The sequence below is a fragment of the Rhinolophus hipposideros genome (assembly GCF_964194185.1).
Source record: "Rhinolophus hipposideros genome assembly, chromosome: 18".
NCBI lineage: Eukaryota > Metazoa > Chordata > Mammalia > Chiroptera > Rhinolophidae > Rhinolophus > Rhinolophus hipposideros.
The window spans coordinates 17,440,299-17,460,790 of record NC_138064.1 but is presented as its reverse complement, the minus strand read 5'-3'; the positions used below and the strand labels follow the sequence as shown (position 1 = coordinate 17,460,790).

The 20,492-nt window shown below is 33.2% G+C and overlaps 1 protein-coding gene across 8 annotated transcripts in view; it reads right to left on the bottom strand.

Annotated features, from left to right (window-relative positions):
- The window catches only part of HYCC1 (hyccin PI4KA lipid kinase complex subunit 1), a 60,836-nt gene that overhangs the window by 4,837 nt on the left and 35,507 nt on the right, over positions 1 to 20,492 (bottom strand). For 3 of the 8 annotated variants that reach the window (XM_081079216.1, XM_081079218.1, XM_081079217.1), the window contains exons 8-10: positions 17,552 to 17,668; positions 14,367 to 14,454; positions 13,701 to 13,860 (exon numbers count right to left, since the gene is read on the bottom strand). In XM_081079216.1, the coding sequence (XP_080935342.1) occupies positions 13,701 to 13,860; positions 14,367 to 14,454; positions 17,552 to 17,668 (365 nt within the window). Of the gene's footprint in view, positions 1 to 789; positions 1,086 to 13,700; positions 13,861 to 14,366; positions 14,455 to 15,416; positions 15,468 to 17,551; positions 17,669 to 20,492 lie in introns of all 8 variants that reach the window. The other 5 variants (XM_081079219.1, XM_081079220.1, XM_081079221.1 and 2 more) reach the window with 3 other exon arrangements.

Sequence of the window (20,492 nt, the reverse complement as noted above, 5' to 3'; positions counted from 1 at the left end):
CAAAGAAATAACAAAGATTAATTAACATTAAGTACTTTCAGTAATTCCTTTTTCATGACTAATACCAAATCAATTATACTTCAAATAAATTAAACTTTAGCATAATTAGGTAAGCAACAGATTATAGACCAAAATCAAAGGATAAATCAAAAACATTCTATAAAATGTCAAAATAGTTCACTATGATTATATAACAGTAATTTAGAGTGTAAAAAGCATGCCATAAACCACGCTCCCCTGTGTTTTTAGAAAGAGTTATCTTATTATTCATGCAAAAGATCAGAAACACATAGGAAAAATACCACACAATAAATCTAGGGGCAAGCTCTCCTCCCATAACAAAGCATTAGAAAATCAAAGCTCTTACCAAGGAACGTTTTTAAAAAAAGTATGAAAATATTTTAAAGATTTTCATAAAGGTTAGGTACTAGATTATTTGACAAAGATAAAAAATAAGGCCATAAGTATCACAAGCTCAAACTTGTTAAAATTCTATACACATTTCCTTCATACTGAAGATGGCAAAAATACAAAGATAGCAAAAATACAAAGATGAAAAAATAATTTTTGATCTCAAAACATAAGCAGAAAGTTATTTTGGAAGCAATTTTCTGCCTCCGTTTTCCTTACTCAGAGACAATATAGGTACGACCATTCCAAAGAGCATTAAGAGTCATTGAGAGATTATGGTGCATAATTCATGCATTTTGATGATTAGATGACATGCACAATTTCTGTGACTCTGCTACTGTTGCTTAAAACATGCAGTAGCCCTTTGCCAAGAGATACCTTGGAGTGCAGCTATACAGTGCTGCGCTAAAATTGCACTCTGCCAGGAGAGTTTATTCCGTCCTCCATCATTTTTCTTACAGATTTTTGCCTCCTGATCTCTGGCAAGCCTTTGCTGTCAGTCCTAGGGTCTGTGGCTGTTTCCTGCACACCCTGCATATGCTGAGCATCAATCTCGCCTAGTGTTCTGCCTTTTTCCCCATTCCCGGTTCTCTCTCCGGCCACACTTGTGACACTAATCTCAGGAATGACAAGGATGCCCAATTCAGTAGTATCATTATTGTTGTCAGGTTGCTCTAGAATTGAAGATGATAAGACAAAATGATGGCTGAAAACAAAACAAAATAAAAATGCAAAACAGGAACAACAAAAGATCCCAAACAAAAGTTGGATGACTGAATGTTATGAATAAATTAAGTCAAATATTTACATGGTAGAAAATTTCATAATTTATGACAGCACTCGAGACAACAGGGTCATGTTCTTTAATTCTAAATGACAATAAAAAAACTCACAGAGCATCAAGTCATGTTCTGCATTTTTCACAGACATATTTGACATGGACTATGAAACAGAAATTTTTTTATAAATCAAAATAGGATTCCTGTTGTTTTAAAAGTAATATTACGATCACTTGATCTTATGTAAAGCCTTAAGCAAATATTCAAGGATGGACAGCCAAAACTCTAACTTTTGTCAACAACACGAACCAAGCCACTTAGAAATTCTCATTTGTACACTTAAAATGCTATTTTTTCTCTAGATTACATTGAGGCTGACAATAAACAACAATACTGGAAAAATGCTCATTAATTTATGATATCATAGTTAATAATGCTACAGGTATAGTTTTTGTCTCACACACCAAATCGTTTTGCATATTAGTAAATATTAATGCAGCTGTGATATAATTAAACAGCCTACTCCTTCAGACTCATACTAAATTCATAAATTTAGGCGAGCTTGTAAAGATTCATTACTAAACTGGAGAAGTAACAATGGATTTGGAAAAACAAAATTTCAGTCTTTTATTCTGAAAATGGCCATTGTAATCAAAGATATGAACTTCCTGACAAGTTAATACTTGCAGACATTCTGTCTGTATCTTAAATCAGAAAGGCATGCTTTTATTTAAACCTGTCAAGGAAATACCTATAATAAATGGGAAAATAACATAAAGATATCTACCATGGGCCAGTAATGAAAGTTAAAATTCAAAACAAAGTAAGACTATGTAAATTAGTATATACTCTTTAAAAAAATGTAGAACACAAATCTGCTTGAGGGATGTTACCCAATACTTTCAAATGTTTTCATGATGGGATTATCCAGCTTTCACTAATGGTGCTAAGGCATGTGAAACAGTAACAGGTAGTAAAAGAATGGAGGCCAGAGCCACATATTCCTGTGGGTCCCAAACTTTGTGGCACATTGGTATCATCTGGGCATGCCTGGCTCTCACCTTAAATGCTCTGGTTTAATTATCATGAGGTATGACCTGGGCACTGGGATTTTTAAAAGCTCCCAGGTAACTAATGTGCAGCAAAGTTTGGGAACCACTGCTCTATTCTGTTTCTTTCAAACTTTGAAAACTTAAAAGTTACTATGGATGCTCTGGGTACCCCATAACCAGCAGCACTTCTGGAGGTCTTCAAACTTTCATGTTCCCTGGGTTGGTGGACCAGTGTTCTGCTATAATAATTTCCCATTTATTTAGTGCTTCAGAAAAATTTGACTGAAGGTTCTCTAAATGAAATTTTTATTTCCTAGACAGGCCAAAGCATGTTGGTGAGGTAGCATCACACAGTAGCTTCTGGGTGCCCCTCTAACAAAGGTTTAATGAGACTAGAAAGTTCTGACCAAGCCTATTCCCCATTGCTAACAGCTGTCTTCAAAGTGAGGGCAAGTAAAATGTTAGTGAGGTAAAGGCCAGAGGCTACTGCAACTGAGAGTAAAATCATCATGGCACTGTTGGGTGACAACCAAGACTTGTCCATTTACAACTGTAGAAGCAGTTTCACACATCTATTAAAGAAAGGGACCATCAGTATACAAAAATGATAAACTATGGAAATTATCCAGACAAAACAAAGTCAATGAATATTAAGACTTACCAAAATTGTAAAAGACAAGCATAGGTGGCCTAACAGAATAGGAAATACTACTACTTATATTAAATGGCTCTAAATAGCTTTTTAAAAAAGTGTTCACATATATTATTCAGTTATATTCTCTGAAGTAGACAATTTGACTCCTATGTATAGACAAGGAAACCGAAGTTCAGAAAGAGCTACACACTATTCAGTGGGGAGATAAACAGCAAAATCTTTTGACTTCAAATGTCCATTCTAATATACTGTAAGTTCTAACTCCTCAATTCATTAAAATCAGTTTGAGTTAAATGTCTCTGACATCCTTCAATTAGGTTTAACTTATTTGCTTAGATTCGTGGTCACTTCATAGAAAGCAAATAATTTACTTTGGCTGAACAGAGAGCAAGAACAAATAAAAGTCTCTAAGAAAACCTAAAAAGGTCATAACTCTCAAGGTGAGTTTTTCTTTAATTGCATTTATTTTTTAAAAGATAGTAATGAAAATTATTAATTTAAAATGGTGCTGTAATGGTGAAAATTTAGAATTCTGCAAAAAAAAAAAACACACACTAGAAACTGACAAGAATAACGTAAAGCAGCACTAATCACATTTATTGGGATAGTGGGAAAGGTCTGTAGCCCAAGACGCAATGATATTAAATTTTTTGAAACATGAAATTAAGTGCTAAGTAGAAAAATGAGATCATGTCTTTTTCCACAAGCACAAATCATTGACTAATATATGTATGTTACTCAAAAATGATAAAAATGGCAATATTTTTAACTCCTGATTAAAATAAATTCATAAAAAGCATGAAATTGTGTACAGAGCTAGAAAAAACAGAAGTAAAATTCTCAGGAAAATTACAGAATAAAGATAATTATGTAACTCAAACAAACATTTGTTACATGATCTTTCTCTTCATTATGTCTCCAACTTCTTCCCCTATGTAACTCCGTGGCCCAGTCCTGCTGTACACACATTCTTATTGGTCTTACTGTTCCCTAGACCCGGAATGCTCTTTCCCATACAGCTACATGGCTCATCTCTTCACTTCCTTCAGGTTTTTTCTCAAAAATTTTCTTCTCAGTGAAGCTCTCACTGATTATCCCTCAATATCCCCCATATTTCATATACCCTTTCCCCTACTTTGTTTCTTCTTCTTACTACTTAATCACTCTCCAACCTACAATTACTTATTTATCTTGTAGATCAGATGTAAGTTCCATGAGGGCAGGGATTTGTGTTGGTCACTGCTGGAAAAGAGCTTGCATATAGTAGGCACCCAACAAATATTTGTTTGATGAACGGAACAGATTTCCTATTATGAGGTGAAATTATTATTAGAATAAATAAAGGTGTAAAAACATGCAGAAGACATTGAAAAGACAGGCTAGGAAAGTGTTACTTGAATTTATAAAAAGGAAAAAAATATACAGCTTATGCTAATAATAATTACTGAATGGCAGAGAAAAGCGAAGGCTCTTTCTTTTGGAAAAATGAAGTAGCTAACTCTAAATGAATGCTTATTAAAATGGCTTAGTAATGTCAAAAAGATTTTTTAAAATCTACAATTCTTTTATTATGTTATCCATAGGGTAACATACCTAGCTAAGAAGAGGAAGTTAACCCTTTGAGAAAACTAGAGGAGACATTTTAAGGAAATATAAATGCATAAGAAAACAGAATCTGTTTAAAAGCCCAGAACTTAAAACTCTATGAAAACATGTCATGTCAGAATTGTTCTATACCTATATAAAACAATACTTACATTTGACTTCAAATAATTCGAAAAGTTCAATAAAGGTCCAAAGAGAAACTTCTCAGAGAATATTTTATTTGTATAAGCTCTATAAATAGGTAAACGTCTCTCCATACATAGAAATGAGGAGAGTTAAAAGATACTTTTAATAAGACACTTCCAAATTGGTTATCAAAGGCACTCAAATCATTTCACCCTACAAAATTTATCCTGGCTTCAAGGGAAAAAAAAGTGAAACAAATTGCAAATATCATTAAAACTGATCATGATTTCTCCCACATATAATTTTATAATCACAAATATCTACTCCATTATGTCACTCGTGAAACTCTCTATCCCAACTTTATCTTTTATATTTTTAAGGCTGCCCTATTTACTAAAAGTGACAATTCAAATTAAGGAACAATTTATTTATTCATAGAATTTATATAGCTCTGTACTCAGACTGCTTTATGAGTCTCAACGAATCTGGTTATGACCCAAGGCACTTACAAATTTATTTGTAAGAACAATAAAATAAGCTGAAGCTTAAAAAAAAAGTAATCCACATCTTAAATGTCTGCATCATACAATTTTGATATTAACTATTAAAAGTATTTTAGAGTAAACCCCAAAGAAAATCATATACATTTCTTTACAATTTAAAAGATATAAATATTTTAAATGTCACAAAATAACTGAACAACTTCATACCTTTTAATCTATTCAGTTTATGTTTAAAATTTATTCTATTCAATGGAAGAAAAAAATGCTATCTATACTCATTAAGTTATTCATTGCAGTGTTATCTATAATAGCAAAAAATTTAGAAACAAATTATTTAACATATTAAGGAAATGGTTAAGTAAATGATGGAATATCAACTCAATGTGGTATTATGTAGCCATTAAAATAAATGGACGCACTAAAACTTGGGAAAATGTTTGACAATGTTAACTGAGCAAAAGCAAAATATAAAAAAAAATAATTTTAAAAAATTCAATTTAAACAGAGTATAACTATGAAAAATACATACACATATGGAAAAAATTATAACTCTTTAAGTGCTGGGATTATAAGAGAATACCCTCTATCCAGTTTACTATCATGTTGTTGCACTGTTTTTCAATACAATGGAAAAGAAGGAACAAATTGCTCAGTCTATGTCATGTACTTCATCATTCATTTACTCATTCATACATTCAATGACTATTTATTGAGCACCTACTATGTGCCAGACATTGTTTTAGGCTCTGTGGATACAACCGTCAACCAGACAAAGATTCTGCCCTCACAGAGTTTACACTGTAGAATGGGAATTAAGTAAGTAAACATGGGAATCTTAGATAGTGGACAATGCAATGAAAAAAATAAGAATGATAGAAGACAGTAAACAGGGTGGTAGGAGAGAAAGCCTACTTTAGGTGGGTGGTTTTGGAAGATCTCTTTGACGAAGAGATATCTGAGCTGAGATCTGAATGATGGAAAAGCACTGGCTACAAAACGATGTGGAGAAAGAGTTCAAGCTGGCACTTTTCATCATTTAAATCTCAGCTCAAATACCCCAAATTGCTAGTACAAAGCCCCCACTGCAGAAATGGCTTAGTATGTTGAAGGGTTAGAAGGAAGGGTGAGAGTGGTCTTTAAACAAGGTGAAGGCACTAGGCAAGCGGTATAGGGCCACCTATGCCACAGTGTGGAGCTTAGATTTCGTTCTGATTGCAATGGGCAGCCATCGGCAAGTACACAGATAAACTATTTGCGTACTTTCATAGCAGTTTTTATCAATAGAAGTCACATTTGCATAACAGCGTAACAAAAACTATCTAGCATGATGAAGTCTCTCCTGGGTTAGAAAGAGTAACACTAACAATTCATAGCCTGGGCCAATTATTTGCAAGTCAAATCAGAGGAAAGCAAAGCTTCCACAGAAACAAAATAAGGTCTTGAAAGTTAATGGACTACACTCTGAGCAAGGGCATAAACAAAGACTAAGAAATCCGGCTCCTGAAGCCATAAGTAGATCTTCCAGATGAGAAAGGAACAGCCTGGGGCACAAAGAAAAATGCAGTCTGGACAAGATGATTTATTTATACCAGTTAGGAACTATCACCAATTCCCGTAAGCAAAGAACAATCAAGTCTAGCTTTTGTTGTGTATTAGTAAATGATACAATTCTCCCTTGAGGTGGATTCAGTCACTCCCAATAACTCCCTTTGTCATCTTTATTAAGTCTCAAGCTAAAAAAAATCCTTCAAGAATTGCAACATACTGATGCTGCTGGACCAGGTGAATCCCTCCTGTTGATTAAAGACCCTCATGATCAGACAGAACAAACACAGGTAAGCAACATTTATTACAAAACTATCTATAAAAGCTTATTTCCTCCTGTGTGCAATGTGCAACAAATGCTCCTAAAAAGGGATATTAGGGGGAACTCGGTAGTATTTAATGACAAGTAATAATAAATAATAATTTCATTAACTACAGCAAGAATTATGTAAGTTCTCCTTAGGAAAAAATGTAGAACACAATTGACTGACAAGTGTTTTTGCCTCGTAAGACCAGTAATTCTGAAATATCTTACTTCTCTGTACAGAAAATTATTTTACCTAGAAATAGACTAAGACTTTTTTGTTTTCTTCTAAATTTGGCTAAGCCAGGATTCTGAGACTACTCTCTTTCCTCTCTAAACCTCGTGTTCATATGTGTCAACTATACCAACATGATATTTTAGCTCTTTGGTTAATATGTCCTTTTTCTTTGAGTCATCTAATATTTCCTATTATTTTACCTTGTCCTCCATGAGTATAAAGAACCCAGTTAAAATTCATGCAATACTAACTTTGGCCTGAAGGAAATGTTTATTTTTGGTCTAAATGTTTTATCATCTATATTGGGAAAGGAAAATTCATTCCTCAAATCGCATTTTAGAATCTGAAAATAATGGAGCTTCTCAAAATAATACTAAAACCATTTAAACCTTTTTATAAAACTGCTAAGTAGTTTTTTTTAATTTCTTTAGTAAGTATAGATAACTTAAAATAAAAATATAAGCATTATACATTTCTAATTGCAGATATAAAATACTAATAGCCAATTCTTTAAAATCTGCTACTTTTGGGTTTAAAATGATCATTCCTGCATTTTTCAAAATGCTTTTATAACTGATAACAACTTTGTTTCAACTAAATACTCTTCTCATATTCATAAAATCAGGTTCACAAAATAAATGTTTAAACAGGTATGAAAACATTGTAAAAAATCCTGACGGTAATGGTGATGTAAATGTCTGATAATAAAGTACTGTACTGCAGGGCTACAGAAATTACAAAAAAAAAAATCATTAAACTGATTGTTACTGTTTATAACATACGCATACTTTTGTGTTTGATACTACACTCAAACTAAACATGTTTATTTCAAATTGAGAAAATCCAAACTATAAGTTTGGAAAACTTACCGTTGTATGAAAGGACTAATCAATCACAGGACCATCTGAATAGCAAGCTAACTAATGAAAACTTATCAAGAACATAATTATATAGCGAATAAACTAAACAGTTCTTAATTAACAATCAGTCTTTACGTAGTGATTTAAAGCATACCAAATGCTTTTCACTCACTTGTCTCATTACCTTACAAATGCACAAGTGGAAGGAATGGTGGGCAGTAATACAGAATTGAGATTTTACTAGATAAGCCTTTTTATTAGATAACTAGTTGGCAAAAATTATAAGCACACATTATTTGCAACCATAACTTAAATTAGGGGACTTTTATAGAATGAAGGAGTGGTATTTCAACAACCGTTTTAAAAGAAATTATCTATACTTGTTCCAAGTACAGATAAATTTTTAAAAAGTGGAAGAGTGAGTCATGGTGGTGGTAGTCGTGGGGAAACAGACAAAAAAATAGCAACTACATGCTCTGGAAGAGGAGAGGGAATGGAAAAAGTACATGAAAATAAGTAAGTATAGAGCCTATGAAAGAATCTTAAAGTGGTAAGAATCACACATAGATTTAAAAGGGCTCTTATAGAAGACAAGGCAGATAATGAAGATAGCTTTAGAAGCAACATTTAAAAATGACTATAGATTTGAAGCATAATTGTAAAGAAATGCTTTCTATTTTCCTTTTAACTCTTGTGGATTTTTTAAGGAAATAAATATTTAAAAAAATAAAATTGCATTTTTATTATTTATTTTAAAAACCAGATTATTTCACTGTTTTATCTTATTTTTCTTATTATAATTTTCATTTTGATTCTTGTTATGGTTATAATCTACTCATTCTTCTCTTACATTTTTTAATCGTTTTTAATGTTTATTGTATTATTATCCTTCTCGGATTGCATTTTACTTTCAAATTATGAATTCTAAATGGACCTCAAGCTGTAGGTTGCTTGAAAATCTAGGTTTAAAAAATACATACTAAGTGAAACACAATATGATTAAAAGAATTAACAATATATAAAGCAATTAATTCTGAAATTATGACCCTTAAAAGCAGAAATTCTACATTGTAATTTTACTTTCTAAACATGTATTAACATAACATAAAGTCATCAAAGTAAGTGAAAAGTGGGGGAAAATCAGGCAAACATACTAGTTGTCAATCATGTCTCTTCAAAATAATCCATCAGTTGAAATCAACCTTTAAAAATCACTATTTAATCGGTATGAGAATGTACTGTTTAGTCAAAATTAAAATTACAAGGCCTTATACATAGATCTTTCTGATGTGAGATGTTGACAGTGGCGGAAGATGTGGTGGTGCAGAGGGCAGGTGGGAACCCTCTGCTTCCCACTCAGTTTTGCTATGAACCTAAAACTGCTCTGAAAAAAAAAGTAAAGTCTATTAATTAGGGCCGAGCAAATAATAGAACTGGTCAAAATATAATTCTAGAAATTTCGGTTGTTATTTAATAATAACAAGATCATAACAAGGGACATATGTTCTGACATGTGTGGAAATGTTAAGCTAAAGTAATTTTTTACCTTCCAAAAGAACAGTTTCCATTAAAATATAAGCTATCAATAATTCTTAACTTTAACAAAAGAATGGCAGATCTGTGAGGTTTCAGGGAATCCTGAAATACATTCTAGGTAGCTCAAAAAATTTTAATGTAAGTAATGAAAAAGGTCCCAAATTAATTTTAAAAACAGTTTGGCTGTAAAGATAAAGAGATTCTTCTGTTACAAATAAAACAATAAATGTGATTAATTGCTCCAATTTAATGTATTTGCTTGCATGTAATAATTTTTGGTGACTCATATATGCAAACACACTAATATGTTCACATGGCTTAATTATCTATATTCCTTAACGATAAAGAAATATGGAAAGAAAAAAAGTGAAAAATAGAAAAGTTCTGCTTGGCTGCTCCCAGGGGAAAACCTCATTTACTCCTCTCCCTTTTCTCCCCAGATAGGCTGGAAAAAGGAGAAAAAAGGAGAGGCAATAAATAGGGAGCAACCTAAATGTCTACTGATGGATACATAAAATGTGGTATGTATACAATGGAATATTATTCAACCATTAAAAAGGAAATCCTATTTATTACTGTGACAACATGGATAGACCTTGAGGGAATTATGCTAAGTGAAATAAGTCAGACAGAGAAAGCAAATACCGCATGATCTCACTTATATATGGAATCTAAACAACAACAAAAAAACCCATAGATATGGAGAACAGATTGGTGTTTGCCAGAGGGAAACTTGGGGTGGGGGTGGGGTCGAGGGAGGGGATGAGTAAAAGTGGTCAACAGGTATGAACTTCCAGTTATAAAATAGGTAAGTCCTGGTGATGTAATATACATGTACAGCATGGTGACTATTGTTAATAAAATTGTATTTTATATATGAAAGTTTCTAAAAGAGATCTTCAAGTTCTCATCACAAGAAAAAAAAACTGTCACTGTGTGGCAATGGATGTTAACTAGACTTCCTGTGGTGATCATTTCATAATATATACATATACTGAATCATTATGTTGTACACATGGAACCTATATAATTTTATATATAAATTATATCTCATTTAAATATATATGTGTGTGTGTGTGTGTGTGTGTATATATATATATATATATATATATATATATATATATATATATATATATATATATATATGAAAGAAAAACAGAGGAGAAAAAAGAAAAGAAACCCAAGGAAGCAAAAAACAAAAAAAGGGGGGGCCAATTTCCTTTCTTCTTTCCTGTACTGGCAGAACAAAGAAAGAGGCAAGAGAAAAATAAAAAGAATATTCCTTAAAATTCACGTTTCTTGTCCCTTCTCCTTCCCCAGCCCTCATCATCACTGGCTTAAAGTTGCATATTCCACATTTCTACTGAATGATACAGTTCGGGGTCTGAGAAGAAATCCTCCTCCTAGGAGGGTTGGTATGGTAAGGATGTGGTAGGGATATGGGTGCAATGGTAAACGAATTTAGAGTTCCATTCAATGAAGAAACTCTAAGTGTGTTTTCACACAGTCATAAACTAAACCTACAATCTACAGTACTCTGCTTCAGAAACATTATGGGATGAAAATGCTTTTGTGGGTCACCCTGGAATCTGCAAGCCCTTTAGCACTGTTTCTGCAAAAATTAGTGTACAAATAAATTAAATTTTGTTGTAATTCATGTATATAATTTATATATGAATGTAAAATAGTAAATATAATTTACAGATAAATAAATTTAATTTAAAAATCTATTTATAACTTGAGAATTGTTTATATATTTAAGCATTACAGCAAAGATACTTATCTTCTTCACAAGAAGCCAGTGCCAGCTAAAAATTCCAGAACAATAATAAGGTGTTCAAGTAGGAATCGGGACCACAAAGATGGAAAACAGAAAAGTGTTTAATTCAGCAGAACAGAGTAACAATAAAAAGTACAGCTCTCGGAAGGAAAGCTAAGACTACCCTAAAAAGGGAGAATACAACCTACCTGTACAAGTAAATAAGGAGCTTAACTAGGAATATTTTAGAGTCCATTGGACAAAGGGAATTCACATTACAGAAGAGTGGTAGACAAGACTAACCAATATTCTGCATCTGCGTCAGGCACCTGACTTGTTTTTTATAGTTCATTCTCTTCTAAATCCTCATTTGTGACTTTTTGTTATCATAAACAGGAGGTACCCAGGTGTTAGAGTGGTGAAGGGGGAGTAAGTGTAGGGGGATAGGTGATAAGGAAAATTACTTTAATGAATCTGTAGCCCAAAGACACAGTGCCAGCTCCTCAAGTGGTGGCCAAAATGTAATCTGGGAAACATGTAGGTATCTAACAGATACAATATACTTCAAGTAATCTTTTCTCTTGAGAATTCATTCCTACTGTATTTCTGGAAAACACCTATTTTATTGCAGGGTACACCTCTTATTCTGTTAAACACATACATGGACACATACACATACCTCTTTCTCACACACACATGCACAAATACAACTGAACTTCATTATTTCACATTTTTAACTGCTATACCTATATTTGTCTCCCTAATTTCCAATATGACCACCTAAATAGCAAGAAAGTAAAGTGGGAAAGAGATTAAAATTCATTCTTGCATTTCCTGTAGTGGTATTTTGGGAGCCATTACAGCTACAATGACCCATATCATCTGGTTCATTGCCTCTGTGCCCATTTTCATTTATTAATACTAAACAAAAAAATGATCTCTAGCGTACCACTATATATAATTAAATGAGTTTCTACCTGCAATCTAGTCCCATTCAGTAGCATAATTTTCACTAAAGAAACTGAAGTATCTGTCTATGTTTTAAATAGTAGCACAATTTGCCTTGCTAATGGCAAACATTCTTTTGGCAAACCACTTCTTTTATGCTTTCCTAAAGGACTTTCAAGAATTGACACACTACTTTAAAAAAGAAAAAGATTGAAAATGATCATTGATTAAGCTGGAAAATTCCATCACTATTCTTTTTTCCCTAGATTCCCTGAGAAGGAACAATGGCAAGTGTTTTCATCATCAACTTTCTATTTCACCATGAATAACCTAATTCTTCTCACTTTTGCATTTTTCTATAGATACTATCGGGACAAATGGAACCAAATATCCCAAAAGGAGCTACCATTTTCATCACAGTTTATAGGAAGAAGAAAAGAGAGAATGGATTTACCCCTAGTATATGTGTCAGCTTAGGGCAAAAATGTGGCTTTTTGCTTCCCATTCTATGGTTACCTTCTGACAAAGGTGATAGTAACCTTCTTCTTACACTGATTCTTACCACTACAATAACTTGTAGGTAGGAGGACAGTTATAAAAAGAATAAGAAATTAAATAGGAAGAGAAGGAAGAGAAATAAGATAGCATTGATAAGGCCTGGTGAATAAAATTAACTTTCAGTAATAAAATGAAGTCAAGAAAAAATATTAAAACAAACAATTACAACAATTATGTACAGTGCTAAGTGGGTACCAGACTAATCAGGGAGATCACTGTATAAATTATATAAATATCCAACCACTATTCTGCACACCTAAAACTAATACAATACTGTCAACTGTAATATAATGTCAACTGTAACTGAAGAAAATATAAATAATTAAAAACAAACAAACAAACAATCTTGGGAGAAAATTAACTTCCAGAAAACAGAAATGCCTAAAGTTGCATCAATACTATGGCATTCTTTATAGGAAGTCCAGAAGAAAATGTTAAAATCTCTATTAGTAGTTCTACTTTAATATGCAAGTTTATTGCTAAAAAGTTAGTTGACAAATCAGAAACATTAAGGAATATTTGCAAATAGTTGTGAATAGAAACCCAAAAAGTATGAATAATTTTAAAATGCATTTTCCTACTCTATTGAAATATAATTTAAAAGCCAACACAATGTTTAAATAAATTTTCATTCATATATGTAACATAAGGGGCTCTATTTTCCTTATTGCCTGTCACTCATATATAATAAGTTAGAGCCAACAGCTCTTTCTTCCAGGCCAATATGATACTATTTACTAAAGCTAGAAATTATAGCATGACAAGTACAAAGAAACGTGTAGAATCAACAATTTTCTAACGTGTAGTTTTTGGTTTCTTACCATGTCTTTTCCACCTATGACCTCTTATTGACATGCTGGTTACTGCATTTCTTGATATTCTAGAGGAAGTTGGTGTGATTTCAACTTGAATACACCTTGTACCCTCCTTACTAGATTTCATGGCAACATGAGGCAATGAAGCCTTTATTGCATTAGCAACCTAAGAAGCAAACATAAAGTTTAAGATTGGTATTAACAAATGTATTATTATACCCTTAGATAAAGTGTTACATGTTAACTGGTTTTATAAAAGAATGCTTACAAGGTATTTCATAAGATAACATATAAATACTCTAGAATAAGGAGTAAGAGCTCAGAAGGAAACTTATAGTTAAAAATAGTAAGTGATGAAATTAAAAATTTCAAAATATTAAATTATATTTCCAAATGCCTAATGCTAATTAATAAATATAGCTCTAGCATGTTAAGAAGAACATTCTTACAAGCTAAAAAGACTATCAGGTATCTAAGAAGTTAGCTTAATAAAAATTTCAAATTTTATTGTATATACCTTTTCAAGTATAAAATTGTGCTAGCATAACAGGAGCATGAATCACTGAGTATTAATGACGTATTAATGCATTATGAATGGCTACTTCTCAATTTATAGTTCGAAACTGAGACATTTTAAATTTTAAAATTTACATAAATAAGTGAGGTACCTACCAGCAATGGTTCTGGATATAATTCTAACTGGGCTCTGTATATAACATCATCCAATGCCTCTTGAGCTAGATCCCATTCTCCATTATAACTATAAAATTAAATCAAGAAAGCATAATTATTTTAAATTAATTCTATGTAATTGAACAAAATACAATGAGAAACTTTATTTTTACTGAGGAAAATAACAGATCGTATTAGCATATTGCTTAGCATTCTACTCTCCTTAAAAACATATTTTTAAATCTTTGAATTTCTTTCAATTGTATCTGAAAGCCTATTAACAGCAAAGGAAATTTTATAGATGTACATTTCTTCTCTAAAGAACATTTCTATTTACAGAACAGATACAAAAAAGCTAGGCAATCTCAAAGCATTTTAAACTTTCAAAGCAAGTCAGAGCATCATACATTATGTGCCTTAGAATAATGTTCAAAACACTTTATGGTCAAATTATTCTTTAACTCCCACGGTTTTTAATGAGACTCTACAACCACTGTGGCTTGCCATAGCCCTAGTAGTTACTTCCTTGCATTCTGATACTCATTTAGAAGCGTGTGTGATGTACTGTTGCAAATATCAGAGATACATTGAGAAAACAGTGTGTGTAATTTTCAAAGACATGACCAAACTCTTCCTAAAAATTGGCTAAATGATGAAAATGGACAGAGAAATAATGGCTTGGTCATCTGCTAACAAAATAAAGAGTATGAATTACATCAAGAGTGCAAAAGAGGCCCTATAAATGGAAAGAACATTGCTCCTATCATAAAAACAAGATAAATCTGCAAAACTGTAATTTTTCATGAATCCAGCAAGAAGCTAAGGTTACAGGGCAACCATGTGGCCTGAAACCTAAGGGCAGACAGGTGCCGCTAAGGAAAGACAGGCCACAGTGCAAGTGAGTAATAAGAATTTGGCTCAACTTTTTAACAAATTGCTCAAATGGAAGTGTGAGCCAGCACAAGAGTATAGCACACCTGGGAGGAGATACAAGGGGAGCTCGTCCCCACTCACCACGCTTCTCCACACACACCTCCTTTAGGCACTCACTTTGAACTGCGGGCAAGACGGGGACCAGACTGCTGCCCTTGGTGGTGAGGCCTGAAGGACAAGAGGCCCGATCAGGAAAGGCATAAAGATGCAGCCAGACCCTTTTCTCACATGGAACAAACATTTTAAAGCCTTTGGGGAAAGAGCAGAAAATCTGTTCACCCCAATGACAAAGGCTGAAAACTGACTATGGCTGTGAACGAAAGAAAAAGGAAGAAAAAAAAAACCCTCTACCTGTGGGGAAGGATGGAGAAATCATCCTATGCTGAGACTACCAGAGGTGTCTTATCAGTGGAAGAGGGATGGGACCACTGCGCAGTGAGGATCTCCTCTTCCCCGCCCCTCCAAAGGCAGGGACATAGGGTCTACTTAGAGGCTGGACCAGGACAGCAGAGAACACCATTCTCCCTTCCCCCCAATCAGGCTAGTACACATCTAGAAACAAACAATAGCACTCTAGTGCTGGAGCAGTGCAAGAACATGGAGAGAGGCCCTCTCTGAGGAGCAGATGCACAGGGAAAGATGAAAGCTGAGGATGGAGCAAGAATAGTGAGAAAAACACTCCAGTAATCCACCTCCTCCCACCTTAAGTACCAGGTAACATGAGAAGAATTTGAAGTAGGTGGTGCCCTGAAGGTAACCATAGCAACAACAAAATCCAACCCCAGCTCACTCCTGCCTGTAATAACTCCACTAGCAGTCTAGAAGAAAAGAGGCATGCCCATTTCCAGGCTATAAATAATATTTACCTCACTCTCTACCGTCCTACCCATGAACAAAATGAGGATCAATCAAATGTTACAAGGCACACAAAAAGCAAGAAGAAAACAGGCCTCTGTCAAGAGACAAAGAACAATACAACCAAATTCAGAGATGACTCAGATGTTGCAGTTATCAAGGAAATTAAAACAACTATGATTAATATATTAAAGGCTTTAGTGGAAAACATGGGCAACATGTATGAACAGATAGAGATTTCACCAGAGAGATGGGAACTAGAAGAGTCAGATGAAAAAGCTAGAAATAAAACACACTAATAAAAATGAAGAACCCCTTGGTAAGCACATTAGTAGACACAACACAGTGAAGGAAAGAACCAATGAACATGAAGACAGATCAACAGAAATTACTCAATGTGAAACACAAAGCAAAAAAAGAGAAAATAAAATAGATCAGAACATCCAAGACTGTGGGCTAGATAATAAATACTTTTGGCTTGTGGGACATACAATTTCTACTGCAACTACTCAACTCTGTTACTATAGCACAAAAGCAGCCATAGACAATACATAAACAAATGAATGTGACTGTGTTTCAATAAGAATTTTTTAAAAACAGGCAGCAGGGTGGCCGGGTAGCTCAGTTGGTTAGAGTGTAGTACTCATAACACCAAGGTCGCCAGTTCGATTCCCACACGGGCCAGGGAGCTGCACCTTCCACAACTACACTGAAAACGACAACTTGACTTGGAGCTGATGGGTCCTGGAAAAACACTGTTCCCCAATAAAAATTACAAACAAAAAAACGAAAAAAAACAGGCAGCAGGCCAAATTTGGCCCAAAGATCATAAATTGTTTTCAGTCAAGTTTACAATCTTCTAGGGAAAATTAAAGTAGCAAGTGAATATAATGCAAAGTATAGTAAGATATGTGTAGTAAGAGAATTACAAAGTAAAAGATAGGGTTCAAAGAAAAATACTAGTATCTGAGGCATTAAGACTGAGCATAAATATTATAAATTAATAATAAATTATTTGCGTTCAAAGAGGCTCTAAGATGTTCAAGAGTTAAGATTTCTGGAAATGGAAAAAGATATTCATGGGGGGAAGCTATTTAGAAATTACAGAAAAAAAGAGTAATGAAGAAAGGAACTATGAATATATTTAGGTGTTGCTAATATCCATTCTGTCCTTGAATTAAAAAAAAAATAATGAAGTGTTTTACATGGATACAAATTCTTCAGAATATTAAAAGATATGTTTGAAATAATAAAAGTATCAAGATCTTGATTGATATTATTTCACAAAAATATGCTGATTATTTAGCTAGTGAGATTATAATACAGTAACAATAAAGTAACAGACTATAATTTTCCAAAGAGATCAAAGGTTTACTTTGTATATGACATAAACTTACAAGGCAAAATAAATTCCTGTTAACATCTGCACCATGAACCCTGAAGAAACCGGTATCCTGCTACTTACACCTTTGTATTTTCTTACATGTTGCCGGGGATATCCGCAAACACAGATTCTAAAAAGATCAAAATAAATGTTTTTGTAACATTGGTACAAATTTAGGTAATTTTTTTTTTTTAACATTTGTAAGCCAACAGTGTACTATAGGAATGCTCTCATTACAAACCTAATGGCTATGAATCAATCTTCCAAAGAGAACATTTGTCTGTAACATTTTCCTGAGCAAGTTAAACTGGGAAAGAATGTATAAAGCTAGAGGTATGTCAACATATAGTAAGCGAACCAGATTCTCAGAATTGATTCACTCATTTTGATCAATTCAATTCTGAATAATTTCTGGTCATGGTAAAATCTATTACAAGGAATTCAGCACTATTTATCATAAATAGATCTGTGGTATGATCCTCTATTCTCTATTCCTGACAAAGTTCTTGACACAAACTGCAGGCTCCAAAAAAGTACTCTAACATTAGACTCAAACATGCAGTATACCTTAATAAACTTCAGATAGAGTGAAATTTTTAATGTTAATAAACCATAAGAGAAATAAAACATAAGCAAATAGTTACATATTCTTTGAATGCCTAAACATGATACCAAAGGTAGAATCCTAAAGAAAGATCAATAGATTTTTACCAAATTTTTAAAAAGAAACTACCATAAAAAACTGAAATGTAAACAACTATTTATTATAGTGAAGAAGAAAGCCACCTAAAGTCCAGCACAGGAGACCAATTATAAAAATCATTCAGACAATACTCTGAAACGAACATGACATTTTGAAAGTCTGTTTAAATGACAGGGAAGAAAAATGTACAAAATAACACATGGAGCCTAATTCCATGTTATAATAAACAAATACGTGGGCTTGTGTCACTGCAAAAAAGATCATATACAAAGTCAGAGTTATCTCTGAGATGTGGGATTATAGACTTATTTTCTTCTTTATATATATTTATATTTTATAAATTTTCTGTGATCAACACATACTGTTTTTAAAATAAATAGTAAGTTTCTGTTTTTAATAAAATAAAAACCACAGTATGTTGTGGTTGATATAATACAACCTTAATATAGTACTAGTCCATAGACTATAACTATTTAACCGCTCACCTCGTGCAATTACTATCTGGAACTTAATATTTCCTCTACTCAAGGAATCTAAGCCTTTACTTAAACATGCCTAAGTATACCACAGACCATTTCAAAAATTATCCCCGAGGATATCATTAATTCAAAGCAACTTTAAAGAGTAAATATAAATTCATTTGACACTTGAGATTGTTGTGAATATATTCTGAATTTCAAACCACAAAATGATTAGAAGGCCCAATTCCAGTGGGGCTAACTGGAGAGAGTATTTGTTCATGAATATACCAGAACCTAAGGTAGAAAAGAAAGTAGATTAACTACAATCATAAGATCATCAGATGAGTGAGGAGAAACTAGGAAAAGGGAAATACTTGTTTTCTACTTTTTAATTTGAATAATACTTAAAATTTGGTCCAGTTCTACTCGCTATTCACCTGGATAAAAGATACAGATGATGAAATAAAACTAACCAATTTCAAAACCTCTTCTTTTTCTGCTCTGTTTATTAAGTACTGAGGAAAAGGGAGGTGAGGAGAAGGCCAGGAGAGCAGGAAAAGGGGAAGTAGAAGAGGAAAAGGAGAAAAGAGAAAATGAAAGAACAGCCTATACAGTAAATGAGCACTTTTCTGTTTTCATGCTTCCGCTCTGCGAAATTAGGAGCCTAATAAAGGCTGTGTCTTCTGTCACTTTCCTCAAGAGAATACCACACGCAAAAACAGTTCTCAAGTTGTTAGAGAATTGACTATTTTAATTGGGTTGTGAAGGATGGAGATGATTTGGATAGATAAAAAGCTTGCAAATAAAACAGTAAGCAATGAAAACTCAACTATAAGTTCTTTCGACAAAAAAATGACCTAGTGTAAGATGTTCTAGAACTGTTGGTAACAGCAAACAGGTGAGAAAAAAGAAAGAGATGCTCTGCATCCACAGTGAACATGTGTTCATCATTGGAGTACAATAACAGCTGTCATTCATTGGATGACAGCAAAGTGGCATACACTGTGATTGACATATATAATTTTATCAGTCAGGAGAATTAATCCACAGAATGGTTTATTTGCACAAATGTGTGCTTAATAGACAGAAAACAAGAAGAAATCTGCTTATAGAGTCAGGAAGGTTGATTTAGGATGAGAAAGGCTGGGTTTCATTATAGATACACAAGAACAAATAAACTGATCAAGAGTCCACTTTGGGAGGGGTATAAATGTCTGTTACATTGGTTTGTACACATGAAACTAATAATAAAATAGAACAGAGTAAAATAAAATAGAATAAAACTAAAAATGGAAAAAAAGAGTCCATAGCAATACATATCCAAGTCAGTCAGCTGAGTGACTTACCAGGTAAACAAAATCAGGACAGTCCTTTAGACAATGGGAAAGGATTTAACTTACTAGTTTAGTAGTTTCATCTTTAATATACTCCACATCAAAATACTTTCCCAACTTTAGGGGACTTTGATATATGAGTATACTAGCAAAACATATTTGTAGTATTGATGGGTATATACAAATTTGTTGACTAAAACTCCTTTAGTCTAGCTCTTGCCTCCTTTCAAACCTCTTCTTGAAGCCGTCTGTGCACACTGTGTGTGAGGAAAACACAGGCAAATCAAGCTGGCCATCAGTCTGAATCAGGAAAGCAAAGCTTATAGTAACTGAACAGATTTCTGCTCAGCAGAATGGATTTGTATGTATGGGTGGAGGGTGAAGTGTCTAAGATTGTTTTAATTACTTCCACAATTCATTATATAATCAGAGGTTAAAAAGAAGAATGGGACACAT